This window comes from Eptesicus fuscus, chromosome 5 (assembly GCF_027574615.1).
Source record: "Eptesicus fuscus isolate TK198812 chromosome 5, DD_ASM_mEF_20220401, whole genome shotgun sequence".
Lineage (NCBI taxonomy): Eukaryota > Metazoa > Chordata > Mammalia > Chiroptera > Vespertilionidae > Eptesicus > Eptesicus fuscus.
In genome coordinates this window covers 70,077,573-70,090,664 of record NC_072477.1, presented here as the reverse complement: position 1 = coordinate 70,090,664, position 13,092 = coordinate 70,077,573, and the positions used below count along the sequence as shown (strand labels likewise).

The 13,092-nt window shown below is 37.8% G+C and overlaps 1 protein-coding gene across 4 annotated transcripts in view; it reads left to right on the top strand.

The window, feature by feature from the left end:
- CDIN1 (CDAN1 interacting nuclease 1) overlaps positions 1 to 13,092 on the top strand; it is a 264,777-nt gene that overhangs the window by 47,033 nt on the left and 204,652 nt on the right. For 3 of the 4 annotated variants that reach the window (XM_054716375.1, XM_008142974.3, XM_054716374.1), the window contains exons 2-4: positions 7,868 to 7,913; positions 8,801 to 8,865; positions 12,333 to 12,393. In XM_054716375.1, the coding sequence (XP_054572350.1) occupies positions 7,868 to 7,913; positions 8,801 to 8,865; positions 12,333 to 12,393 (172 nt within the window). Of the gene's footprint in view, positions 1 to 7,867; positions 7,914 to 8,800; positions 8,866 to 9,109; positions 9,152 to 12,332; positions 12,394 to 13,092 lie in introns of those variants that run through there. The other variant, XM_054716376.1, reaches the window with a different exon arrangement.

Here is a 13,092-nt window from a genome sequence, read left to right as displayed (position 1 = left end):
AATTCTAAGTGGGTTTTACTAAATACCACAGAATTAAAACTCTAAAAACTAAAAATAAAAACGTCTTTAAACCAAGTAGAAAAATAAGACACATTATCATTGAAAAGAGCCAGCATTTGACATCACCAACACATCTGCACTGACGGAATTTTAAAAGAGAGTTATTCCAAATGGAAGAATGGAGAAGGAAAGAATGAAGGGCAATGAAATGATACACATGTGGGTAAATCAGAGTGAATAGAAACTGTAAAAACAATAGTAATGTCTTTTGAATTTTAAGATATATACAGAATTAAAACAACATCAGTAATATCCTATAAGTCAGGAGGGGATAACTCTACATAGTGTTGTAAAGATTTTATGTTTTCCAGGTAGCACTTAATCTCCAATTACAAATAAATTTTGATAAATTGAGGAGGCTTGTGGTTAAGTAGGAAGAGTGTAAAACTTTTAGGTTACCAGGGAAAATATAATGACAAAGAAGTATTGAATTAATTGAGAAGACAAAAAAGGAGAGAATAGGAATGTATAGTGGATTAGACAGCATTTAGTAAGATGGCACATTTAAATCTACATATATCAGTACTTACATTAAATTACATGATTTAGCTACAATAATCAAAACATTGTGATACATGTGCAACGATAAATCATATAAATTAGGGGTCAACAGATTAGAAAATTCCAAAATAGACGCTCAGATATTTTGTTTCCTCAAAGGCACCAAGATAATTAAATGGGCTAATGATATGTGGTCAGGTGAATATCTGTGTGAAAGTAACAAAAACAAACTGTGACAAGCTGCACAAAATAAATTCAAGATAGATCATAAGCCAAAGTATAAAATCTAACGCTCTTAAGCTTCTAGAAGAAAACATATGAAAATGTCTATGACTGTTGGTAAAGATTTCTTAGAAAAGACACACAAAAAGTACCAGTAGTAAACATTACTTGATCTATTGGATTTTCTCAAAATAAAAACCTTCTGCACTTCAAATGGTACCACAAAGAACACGAAAATGCAAGTGGAGGACTCAGAGAAAGTGTGATGAGATTGTACAGCAATGGAAGCTCCCCTTTAGTGTTGATGGGAGTTTAAAATTGTTCGTAACATTTTGAAAATTTGTTTGACAGTATATAGCACAGCTAGACACTTGCATGCAGGATGACCCACAACTCCACTTCTACATTTATACCTATCTTTTTCAAATAAGATGTGCACCAAGAGACACATACAGAAATGTTCACAGCAGCATCATTGCCGTTAGTAAAAGACTGGGTTCAAGGTTTCATCAACAATAGGATAGATAAATGTGGCATGCACTTATACCATGGCGTACTATATGGCAATGAATATGAAGTATCTGCACTTAAATGACCATGGGTGACTCTCACAGGCATACTGTTGAGTGAAAAAAGCCAGATTTCAAAGAGCACACTTTGTGTGGTTCCATTAATGTGAGATTTACAAGCAGGCAAAGCTAACCTATGGAATTGAGGGATACATGTTGGGGTGATAAAACAATAAAGAAAAGCAAGAAAGCAGTTAACATTAAGATCAGATTAATTTGTGAGAGAGAAGGGTGGTGATCAGAAAGAGTTTCTTTTGGGGTGCCAGCAGTGTAAGACCAAGTGGTTACATGGTCTTGCTTATTATGTATTCGTTCAGCTATATATTTGTTCCCTTTTTTTTTAAAGTGGAATTTACTGTAAATTTCATATTACAGTAAAATTTTGAAAAAAGTAATATGTAAAGGTATGGATAAATGTTAATATCATATAATAAAGATATGTTATAAAAAGTATGTTAAAACACTGCAATTTAACAAAATTTATATCTGTCTATGAATACATTCACACAGTACTCACACCAGACATGGGTGAAAACTAAGGAAGGCTACACACCAGAATGCAAACAGTGAACATCTCTGCATTTTATGCAAAACCTGTATTACTTTATAACTAGAAAACTATTAAATATCCTGTCTAATAAAAGAGTAATATGCAGATTGACCATCACTCCAACACACAAGATGGCTGCCCCCATGTGGTCAAAGATGGCTGCCCCCATGTGGACACAAGATGGCTGCCACAAGATGGCCAGCAGGGGAGGGCAATTGGGAGGGACTAGGCCTACAAGGGAGGGCAGTTGGGGGTGATGAAGCCTGCAGGGGAGGGCAGTTAGGGGCAATCAGGCTGGCAGGAGAGCAATTAGGCATCAATCAGGCTGACAGGGGAGTGGTTAGGGGGTGATTAGGCTGGCAGGCAGAAGTGGTTAGGGGCAATGAGGAAGGCAGGCAGATGAGCAGTTGGGAGCCAGCAGTCCTGGATTGTGAGAGGGGTCCCAGATTGGAGAGGATGCAGGCTGGGCTGAGGGACACACACCCCCTTGCACGAATTTTCGTGCACTGGGCCTCTAGTACTATATAATAAAAGGGTAATATGCAAATTGACCCTAATGGCAGAACGACCAGGAACGACTGGTCGCTATGATACACACTGACCACCAGGGGGCAGATGCTCAACACAGGAGCGCCCCCCTGGTGGTCAGTGTGCTCCCACAAGGGAGCTCCGCTCAGCCACAAGCCGAGCTGACCGCTGCAAGTGAAGCGGCGGTGGCGAGAGCCTCTCGCACCACCTTGGCAGCACTAAGGATGTCCTGCTGACGGCTTAGGTAGGGAGCGGGCCTAAGTCGTCAGCAGGACATCCCCCGAGGGTTCCTGGGCTGCTGGTGGGATGTCTGACTTCCAGCTTAGGCCAAATCCCCAGGGGAGCAGGCCTAAGCTGGCAGGTGGACATCCCCAGATGGGTCCTGGATTGCAAGAGAGCGCAGGCTGGGCTGAGGGACCCCCCCTCCCATCCTGAGTGCACGAATTTTCATGCACCGGGCCTCTAGTTATATAATAAAATTAATACCTATGGAAGATATTGTCATCTATAGAGATTGATTGGGTTTATACCTGTGCTGTTCAGAGAAGGCTTGGGTTTATACCTGTGCTGTTCAGAGGAGGCTTTAAAGCTGCTTTATATGCAGTAAATAGCATTTGAGCAAAAGACACATGTGCAGTCACATAGAGACTCCAGACAATGGTGTATGTTAACTAAACATATACCTTAGCTGCAGAGAGAATCGTAGAAATTACCCAACATTTTTTAATCCATGACTGTTTCCTGTAGTCAGAAGTTCCTTTACCCTTCAACACGATAGAAAAGAACAGCATTTTTATGTAGTTAAGTAAAGGAAAACTGTAATTTGATTTTTTTTTTTTTGAAAAAGGGATTATTGTCTAAGGCCATGGAATTTGATTAAAATGCTAGACCTCCTGTGGCTTTAATTTTCTGTCAAAACCCTAACAGTGCTCACCTTTCAGGGTTATTTGGAGTGTAATGTAACATGTAAATGCTCAAGTGGGGGTATTAGCACACATGATGCGCAAAACCAATTTCTGGGAACTCTTAGCAAAGCAAGTTAACGCTGGGGTTAAAAGTCTGGGTTTTGGAATTGGATATGATTTCTAGCTATACTGCTAATCTTAGCTCTTTAATTGTGTATTTTACTTAATTTTTATTCCTTCATTTCTCCATCTTTAGAATAAGGATAATAATAGTACCTATCTTAGAAGGTTGTTGAAGCTGAATAAAGTGCTCGAGTATATAAATCTTGGCTTTTGTTGTAGAGCTGTTTTGTATGTGACTTAAGCTTATCAGCCAAATTAATTAAGTGCCTGGGACAGTAACTACTTTTTTCCTATATACAATATAAGTATACCTTTTAAGACTTTCACTACTAAACTTAATGCTTTCACCTATATACTAGTAATCATTTATGGAAATATTTGCTATGATTAGGCATAAACTGTATTCTGGATCCTTAATATGAAGTCAGAAATCAGAAAGAAGAATGGATGAGGGGTAGTATGATGGATAAATTTTTCTCTATTTCCTGAATTTAGTTTAACTATTTTTCCTGTTTTCTCCACAGTAATTTCCCAGATTCTTTCCACTACACATTGTATGTTCCTGGGGGGCAGGGCGGGGGAGTAATTAGTGGTATTTTTACCAAGTCTTGCTCTTTTATTGAATTCTGTTTTGATTTTGAGGGGGGAACAGCTCTGTTTTTCAAATTTGCGTGTAGGTGTGTGTTTGAAGGGGGTGAGGTGTGTGGGAGGGAGGGCAGATGTACTTTCATAGCAGACCTTGCTTGACTAGTTCTCTGAATCGGAAGCCACATAAAGCCAGTGTTCCCGTGTGTTCTTTCACACATTTAGAGAGGGTGTTTGTGCCTTGTCATTGTGAGGTTTCCAAGCCTAATGCTTTGTAGGAGTATCCTGACTTATCTCCTTTTAATTGGTTTATTGCTCCCCAAGTCCCAGAAATAATACTCATTTTGCTCAGATAATTTTGAGCTCACTAGAGTGTAGACATTTATGCTTCCTAGATTCTGTAGCAAAAGGAGCTTGAAAATTAAATAATGGTTTTATTTCTTTATGGTTCTTTTCAGAGATTTGGTACGTGGGAAGAGGAAGGACATAAAATGTGTGGTATCTTCTTCCTTAGGACTTTACTTGTTTTAAGTGTCCACCTGGGAGCATGAGGACTTGCCTTTCATTATGGATGTTGCAACTAAGTGTATGCTGAGTCCTGCTCCTAGTCTGTGCTGTACCCACCCAACCCTCATTTTCTCTAACATCCCTCAGGTGACTGTCTTAGCTGGATGGCTTGGGGGACATGTTGAGTTAAATATTATATGGGGAACTATTTTTGTTTGTGTGTGTGTGTTTGTTTTTGCCTGTTTTTACACACTTGGCATCTGAAGTGTCTTGAATGCAATGTAGAATAAGGTTAAATAGTACACCGTCAATGTTTAAAATCTGTACAGGAAAATCACACATACCAATTTATGATCACTAGGCACATGAACTTAGTGACACAGTGATAGAGAGAGGAACAATTTTAAGGAAGCCAAATATAGTAGCTGCCAGCTAGGAAGAGATTTAGAAAGTGTAAAAATGGACAACCCCTTTCATGTGTTAACCTCCCATACACAGGCCATCTTGATGGAGCACCTCCTTACCAGGGCACGTAGAAACCTGGGCAGTTTTATTCCTTTGTTTTTGAGGATTAAAACAAATGTTTTGTTACTCAAAAGAAGCATGGAGGCTGGTCAGTTCAATTCGTGGTCTCTTATTCAACAGCATCCCACCTCAAGGACTGGGCTCTTTCAGTTTCTGTCCCACCATCCCCGCTATGGGCTTTGTCCTCATGCTTGTTTCCTCATTGCTGCAACATGGCTGCTGCTGCTCCATAGAGACATTTGTCATCCCTGGGCGAGGTTTCACATAGCCATCTAGGGCTCCTCCCAACTGCTCCTTTCTCAGACATGGGGAGGAACTTAGTCTGGGAGGGTAGCATGGGAAAAAACAGGAAGCTGGTTTTTGAAGAAGTTTTAATAATATATTGGATATCTGTGCAAATCAAGTGACTGTATTTTTGACTATGAAAATTTATATGCTAAGTGACAGATCGATATATGTTACAAAGCCAGTGCAGTCTTGAAATATGTGAACGTTCAGGGTGTGATTTACTTCACCAGATCCCTAAAAAATATATGAATATTTGACAGTGTTTTAATTTGGGCGGGGGGAGGGGTAGGAATGTGTGTACACATTCTTTGAAAGTTTCTTCTAAGTCAATTCCTGTCCACTTCATTTAATGTTTTATTTTGATGTTCTAGTTCCCCATACCCATGGCCTTAGGGCATTGTGCATACTTAGTGAATACTGCTGACTGACTGACTGTGGTATTCAAGGTTGACCTTCTCAGAATTAACACATTGGAAGAAAGATGCAAATACTATACCCTGGAGTCAAGGTCTTAGTTGCACTAAAACTACTTTCCTGCTCTTTATGTGTGAGGCTGTTCGGAACCCTCTTCTATAAGCTTAGCACATACAGAAGCAGAGGCTAGGCTGGCAAACTACTGCGGAGGTCATGCAGTTCTCTGCAGCTATGTCTAGTCCACCAAACCCAAGGCATTTTGGAGCCAGGCCTGGCTGTCTATTGTTACCATGTGAAGTAACTCATTTTCTCATTTTAGGTCTAGCCAGGGTTTACTCCCAGTGTAAGATGGGACCTTCTCTCTAATCCTCTTGGCCATCGAGAGAACGGATTGCTCCATAGTCTTTGTCCAGGGTTTTAGTTGAATTCTAAACTGTTTTAAAGACATTTTTCCGGCTAAAGACATTATCTCATCTGGCCTTACCATTCTGGGCAGCTACAGTTACATTTTTAAAATTTATTCACAGTTTAGTTTCCTCCTCTTTAGTCATTGGTCCTCAACTTGAGCATCACAAGCACATTCTTTCCATCATATTTTTTGACACATTGCAACAGATATTCTGTCTACCATAAAATTTTATGTTAACATAAATATGTTTTGCTTTACAATGAGGAGAGGTTCCATTTATTACACAAAAATATCTAATGTATTAACATTCAGTGGCTTACAAAGATTTGGGTGTAATTTTGCTATTTTTTTAGAAGGTAGTTGTCAGCAATCCTACTTGGGTTTGTAATTTGCATGCAAAACTCAGGTAAGCCAGGCATAATAAGAAGTTTTTATATATAAAGTTGACTCTTTCAAAGGTGGTTTCCATTTTTAAAGGGAAATTGGACTATAATGAATTTGTAATTGTATTCACTAATTCCTCAGTATTTTTGAGTTATTGAAACCATCCTTTAGTAACTACCAGTTTTCCTTAGTAAACTTTTATGTCTTTTTTTCAACCTACTTTTTGTAATCTGATAAGAAGAGTGGAAAGGGGTAAGAAGCCAAATCTATGAAGGAACACAGAAAATGATAAAAAAAAAAATGAGACAGTGAATAAAGAAATATGCTGTCATTGTTTTTTTATTTTACACTTCCCAAATTACCTATGATGAGCTCAAGAGGTTTCATTCTTGAATAGGAAAAAAATTACTTATTCACAGTGCTTTGGCATACTGTAAAAGTCAAATTATTAACACTGAAATTTGTTCAGATAGCGTTTAGTAGGAAAATATTTCAGAGATAATTGTTTTCAAGATATGATAGGTAGCTGTATCTACAGAGGGCAATCAAAAAGAGTAGCAATAGGGCATGATTGCTTTTTTTTAGAGAGAAAAGTATTCCATTCCATTTTTATTTGTTAACAATTGTGATAGGAAAAACTCTCACTTGGGAAGAATGTTTTCCAGGTGGCTTCATTGGCAGGTGTCTGACATTGCATGGGGTCTAGATGCAGACGGCGTATGGCAGTCTTTGGGAATGACTCACTTCAAGGACCTCAGCTTCCTGCCATGAAAACTTCTATTTTCAAAGCACACCCGTATCAGTGGGAATGTTCCAATGGTCTGTGCTGCTTCTCATGAAGACCAAAGTTTTTCCCCCTGAATCTGAAATAGCTACAGAAGAGGATACCTATCCGCTAACAAAACCACTTTCAGAATGTTTCCAACAAATGCACTGCACATTTCCTATTGTTTGTGAGGCTTAACTCTCCCATTTGTTAATGGAAACAAACTTAACCTGCTTTTGGTCTGCATGCTACAGATTTGATTTACAATCATTCTAAAGTTTAAAAAAAGATCCACATCATAGGATACTTGACTTTGAGACCATCACGTTTTCCCCTTTCCCGTTTTCTCTCTCCTTGACCCGGCAGCAGGAAGCCTTTGTCTGAGGTGTTCATCTGGAACAACTTTTCCACACTTGTTTTCATGTTCTGTTAGATTACAGGGCAGCAGGCCTACCTTTGAAGCTCCTTTCTCTTTTGTTTCTTTGCCGTGCACTCCAGTAATTAACTTTGTCCTTCTTTTATTTGTTCCAGTCAATCGCAGGCCACTCTGCTGAGCATCTTCTCCCAGGAGTACCAGGTTAGAAGTTTTCTCCTTTGTGAGGGTTGACAGGTGCCTAATTGAATGATGAATGTCCCTTTATTTCTTTGTAATTGAACTGCCAGCTCTCTGATTGGGTTGGAGGATGTTCTCCTTTCCACATCAAGCACCGCCTGCGTCTCAGTGGAGGCCTGCCAAGCCTACCCATCCATCTGTCTAATAACATCTAGCCTTTGCTTATTTGGTGGACCTGTAATAAATTATGCTAAACCATTATTATTCTGACAATAATAATTTCCCTGTGTTGCGTGGTTCCATGTGCTAAATGTTTGCTGACTTGCACTGTCAGTGCCGCTTTCCATTGCTGACAGAGATGATGATAAATGACCATTGCTGGAGTGGCAGAAGGCAAGAGAGGCAGAAAATGGAGTCATTTATCATGAGATGACAGGTGTCAGTCAAGTGGCAAGTCTCGATGGAATTACTTTTTGTAGTTTTCAAATAAGTTGTTTTTAAGCAATGTTCGTCCTGGTTAAAAATGGCAATTGGATTGTAAAACTAGAGTGCAGAGGACTTAGATGGAATTGAATTGAGGGAAAATTAATACAAAGGTTTTCAAGGGAACAAGTTTTTCTCTGCCCTCTGCCACCCTACGCAAACTTATTTAGATTCAATTACTCTGACCCTGTTGGCTTTTACATACATACTGTACCTTGTGGTGCAGTCTGAAGACATCCCAGCCAAGCAGTGGAGATTAAAATGCATGGGTTCATGGAGTAGAAGGAAAAACGACCTACCACCACCACAATCCCCAAGCTGTTATTCAGTTTGCCCTATGTGTTAGGCGTTGGGATGAAGAAATATGTCATTTTTGTACTTGAACTTCATATGTGACACAACATAAAACTCTTTTCTGTTTGTTTCAGAAACATATTAAAAGAACACATGCCAAACACCATACTTCAGAAGCAATTGAAAGTTATTACCAGAGGTATGACCTGCCTGCCCCACTAGAGGGTATCATAGTACCTATTGATTGTAATAATAATTATGAATAAATTAGATTACTAAATTAATTTTCTATATAACATTTGAAAGTGTTTTGTTTTAAGTCTGTTATTTAAGTCTTCAAATATATTTTTGAAGGATTTCTCAAATGCTTTGTTTTATAGATTTAAAGAATATGGTGAGACTGTCTCAATTAAGTGTGTATATACATACTATGTAGGAAATTGTTACAATATTATGAAATCTCAATTGACTACTGGAAACTTATTGTAAGTGCATGGCTTGTATAGATCTTTATATTCATATATACATATATCTACATGTATGTATGCAAATTCTCAAATTAATTTTCATTTACTTCTTTAGGTCTGCAAGTTGAAAAATATATTAAAAAATAAGATTGAATTTTGGTTCAGTTTTATTTTGCATCATAGGTATTGGGTTAGTGATTCCAAGAAAAAAAAAAAGACATATACCAAGTAAGGACTTATAGAGATATATAATAATGTACTACTGTGACATTTTAAACGGAGGTTTTATATTTTAAAATGAAAATATTGAGTATTAAATCAACATCATAGTGTTCATGGGATATTTAATTTCAGTTTTATTTACTATAAATAGTTTTCACATTCCATTCTAAAACAAACATTTTAGATGTTTAGAATATTTTAAATAGCTCTTTTTAAAATTTTTATTGGCTTTGTAATATGACTGAATAATTTATAATGGTAAATGGTAATGGTTTTATTAGAAATTGTTGGTTTCTTTAATATTTTAAGGGCACATTGGAAAGGAAAACTGTGAAATATGCTCTTAGATTATTACACTTAAGATGGACAGGTCAACCTTTCTGTGGTACTAATTTTAGATGAATGATTTTTATGCATGAAAATTTTATGAATGAAATGAGTATATAGAGAAAATACTGGTGTCATGCTTTTGTAGGGTCATTTTTTAAGAATCAAGAAGTGTTTTTGAAAAGAAAAGTTATTGAATTTAGAATTTTACACTATGCTTTATATGATAAAAGATTCATTCAGTTTTCAGTAGTAGTGTCTGTTAAAGAAAGATATAGGAGAATTCCTCTGTAAACAGGTCTTTGCAAAGTTTGAATTGATTTACTCAAAAGTCATAATATCCTTAGTGAAAGTAACATTTAAATTATGTAAAAGGCAAAAGATTTATACGATCTGAATAGAAACCAGAGACTGTCAAACTACAGCGGGAAGGCTGGGGAGGGTTGGCGGGGAGGAGGGAGGAGGTAAGAGATCAACCAAAGGACTTGTATGCATGCATATAAGCATAACCAATGGACTCAAGACACTGGGAGGGGGGTGAGGGCATGTGCCAGGGGTAGGGGAGGCTGCGGGAAAGTCAATTGGGGAAAAAAAGGAGACATATGTACTACTATTGTAATACTTTAAACAATAAAAAAATAAATGAAAAAAAAAATTAAAGTCACAACCTAAGTCATACACATAAAATTAAGAATGGCTCAAGACCTGTGAAGCCAGCAACTGCTTTGGCATTCAGACCCTCCAAAGAAAGACTGAAAAGTTATTTACATGTGGAAAATGTATTTGTAAAAATTGTAGTCTTAGGCCATCATTGAAAAGTATGTTCAGATTCTAAACCTTTGTTAACTGAAGTGAAGGAGCATGGAGTGTTTCCTAGGAATTTGGGGATCCACCATGAGGCCGTGGATCTGCCCTCTGATAATCCGCCTTCTCGTTGTAAAAAGGCTGTTTCAGTAGATGATTTCTAAGATCTCTAAGAGCTGACTTCTAAAATATTAGTTTCAGTAAGAAGTATATTTAATTATTAAACTATGAACATACTTTATTGGATTATCTGTATAGTTTAGGTCAGAAATAAAAATATTTCCTTTTTGAATGGTTACTCAAAGAACAGTTGAGTGGGTAATAGTGAGAATACAGAAATATGTTTGTATTTCTTCACATTTATTGAAATGTGAGAGTCTCAGTTATTTTGAGGAGACACAAAATCTGAAACAAAAACATCATGAAGTCAGGCTGCAGTAGACATACCAATAGGAAAGCCGTCTGTGCACTGGGCCTCTAGTATAATATAATCAACTATTATAAGCCAAGAACTGTGCTAGACTTAATAAGTTGATTGAAATACAATTCCTCTACTTCATGAGCTTTCAGTTTTCTAGTGGGGGATGAGTTTGAGGTAGACAAGTAACCGGCAGACACAATATACTGTGCTAAATGATGGAGAGCTGTACAAGGTGCTCCTCAATGTACATGAGGGACACTTGACTTCCAGGTTGTGGTAGATTGAAGTGGGTGACATATAAGAAGAATCAGGAGTTCTCCTGGTGAAGGTTGAAGAGGGGAACAGAAATGAGGCTGACCAAATAGAATAGGTGGGAACCAGACTTTGAAGAACCTTATAAGAACTTGTTAAGTGGTTATAATTTAATTTTGAGATTTAATGTGGGGCCTTTGAAGTGCTTTAAGGAGGAAAATGGTACATCCAGATTTTTATTTTTTAAAAAATCACATATGGGGGATAGATTTGGGGGATTTTTGTGGTGTCTTTTTTTGTTTGTTTGTTGTTTGTTTGTTTTGTTTTTAGTGTGTTTCGAGGTGAGGAGAGCTAGAGGCTATGACAGAAACGCAGGGCCGGTAAGATGATGGCTTGTATTCCCTGGTAAAGGAGTACTGACCCACTGATGGCAAGTCTGCTCCAGTTTTTTCTAAGAAGGTGTCAACCAGTCCTATGAAACAAAAATAAATAAAAAGGTGATATGGGTTCATGGATGCTTTTTTTTGTTTTGTTAATCCTCACCTGAGGATATTTTTTCCATTGATTTTTAGAAAGTGGAAGGGAGGGAGGAAAGGAGCTGGGAGAGAGAGGTGAAAGAGATGCATGGACCAATTGCCTTCCTCATGCACCCCAACCAGGTTTGGGGATCAAACCTGCAACACAGGTACCTGCCTTTTACCAGGAAGCAAGCCCTAGACCCTTCGGTGTGAGGGCCAGTGCTCTAAACACTGACCACACCGGCCATGGCCATGGATGCTTTTTTCAAATCATAAGTGCACTTACTTCCTTTCCGTGTGATGGTTGTGGTGAGAAGGTATAAGAAGTTCATAATAAAGCCAGGATGATAGGGATCGTGTGTTGTTGTTTTTTCCCAAATCACCTCTATGTTCACTTTACATGTTGGGAAGTGAAAACAGGGGAGGCTTATATGCCCAGACCTACTGCCCCCCACTTTGGTTAATTGCCAGTGGTTTGGAGGTCAGTTGTTTTGTTATCCTTTTCCCTTCAATGCCTTCTTGTGACAGTAGCATACTTTAACTAGAGTTGAGCGTGGCATTTGCCCAGGAGAAACATGTACACACAGGGGATGCTGACAAGTCTATGCTGGCCTTTTCTTGTCACTGCAACACCACTTGGCTTTGTCTTGTCTAGGTACCTGCATGGAGTGGGGAAAAATGGAGCTGCCCCAGTGCTCCTGGAGCTGGCCAATGAGGTAATGTTATTGTTATTATTTTATTTTAACCTGCATGAAACCTAAGGGGCCTATCTAGAGTAGCTTTGATTAGAATTAGAATTAACCTTTGGAAAAAAAAGATTTTGAGGTGCATTAGACATTTAAATTTCTCCCTAGTCTGTTTGTACTTTTAATAATTGGACAAAGAACCTCATAGATTAATAAATCAGTTAACACAATTAGTCTGCTTCTTTTGAGGCAAATGTGTAAACAACTTCTTGGTTTCTTATTTTGTGGAAAATTTCAACCAAACAGTTCAGGACATGCTCTTCTTTGGATGTGTTGTCCTAATTTAGTGTGAGAAATACCTGTGTCAAGTAAAGCGATGTATGCCAAGAAAATCTGTGCTAACTATTATAAAAATGAAGAGAGAAATTGTATACTTAAAGATGTAACATTTACTTGATTCATTTTTTTGTTAGCAAACTTTTATGATAATAAAATATATATGCCTTGTAGAAAAGTCTCTTTTTATGAAGAAGCATACTGTTCTTATTAACACCAAGTATAAAGTGATTTATTCAACTTATTTGTTCACTCTGATCTGCTTCTGTTTGGGGAAACCAATAATAGTCTTACATTTGAAAAAGGAAACCCTAAAGATTTCCTATGAATGAGGAAGCTATAAGAAGTTCATAATAGTTGCAGAGAGCATACTGAAAAAAGATATTTAATTCG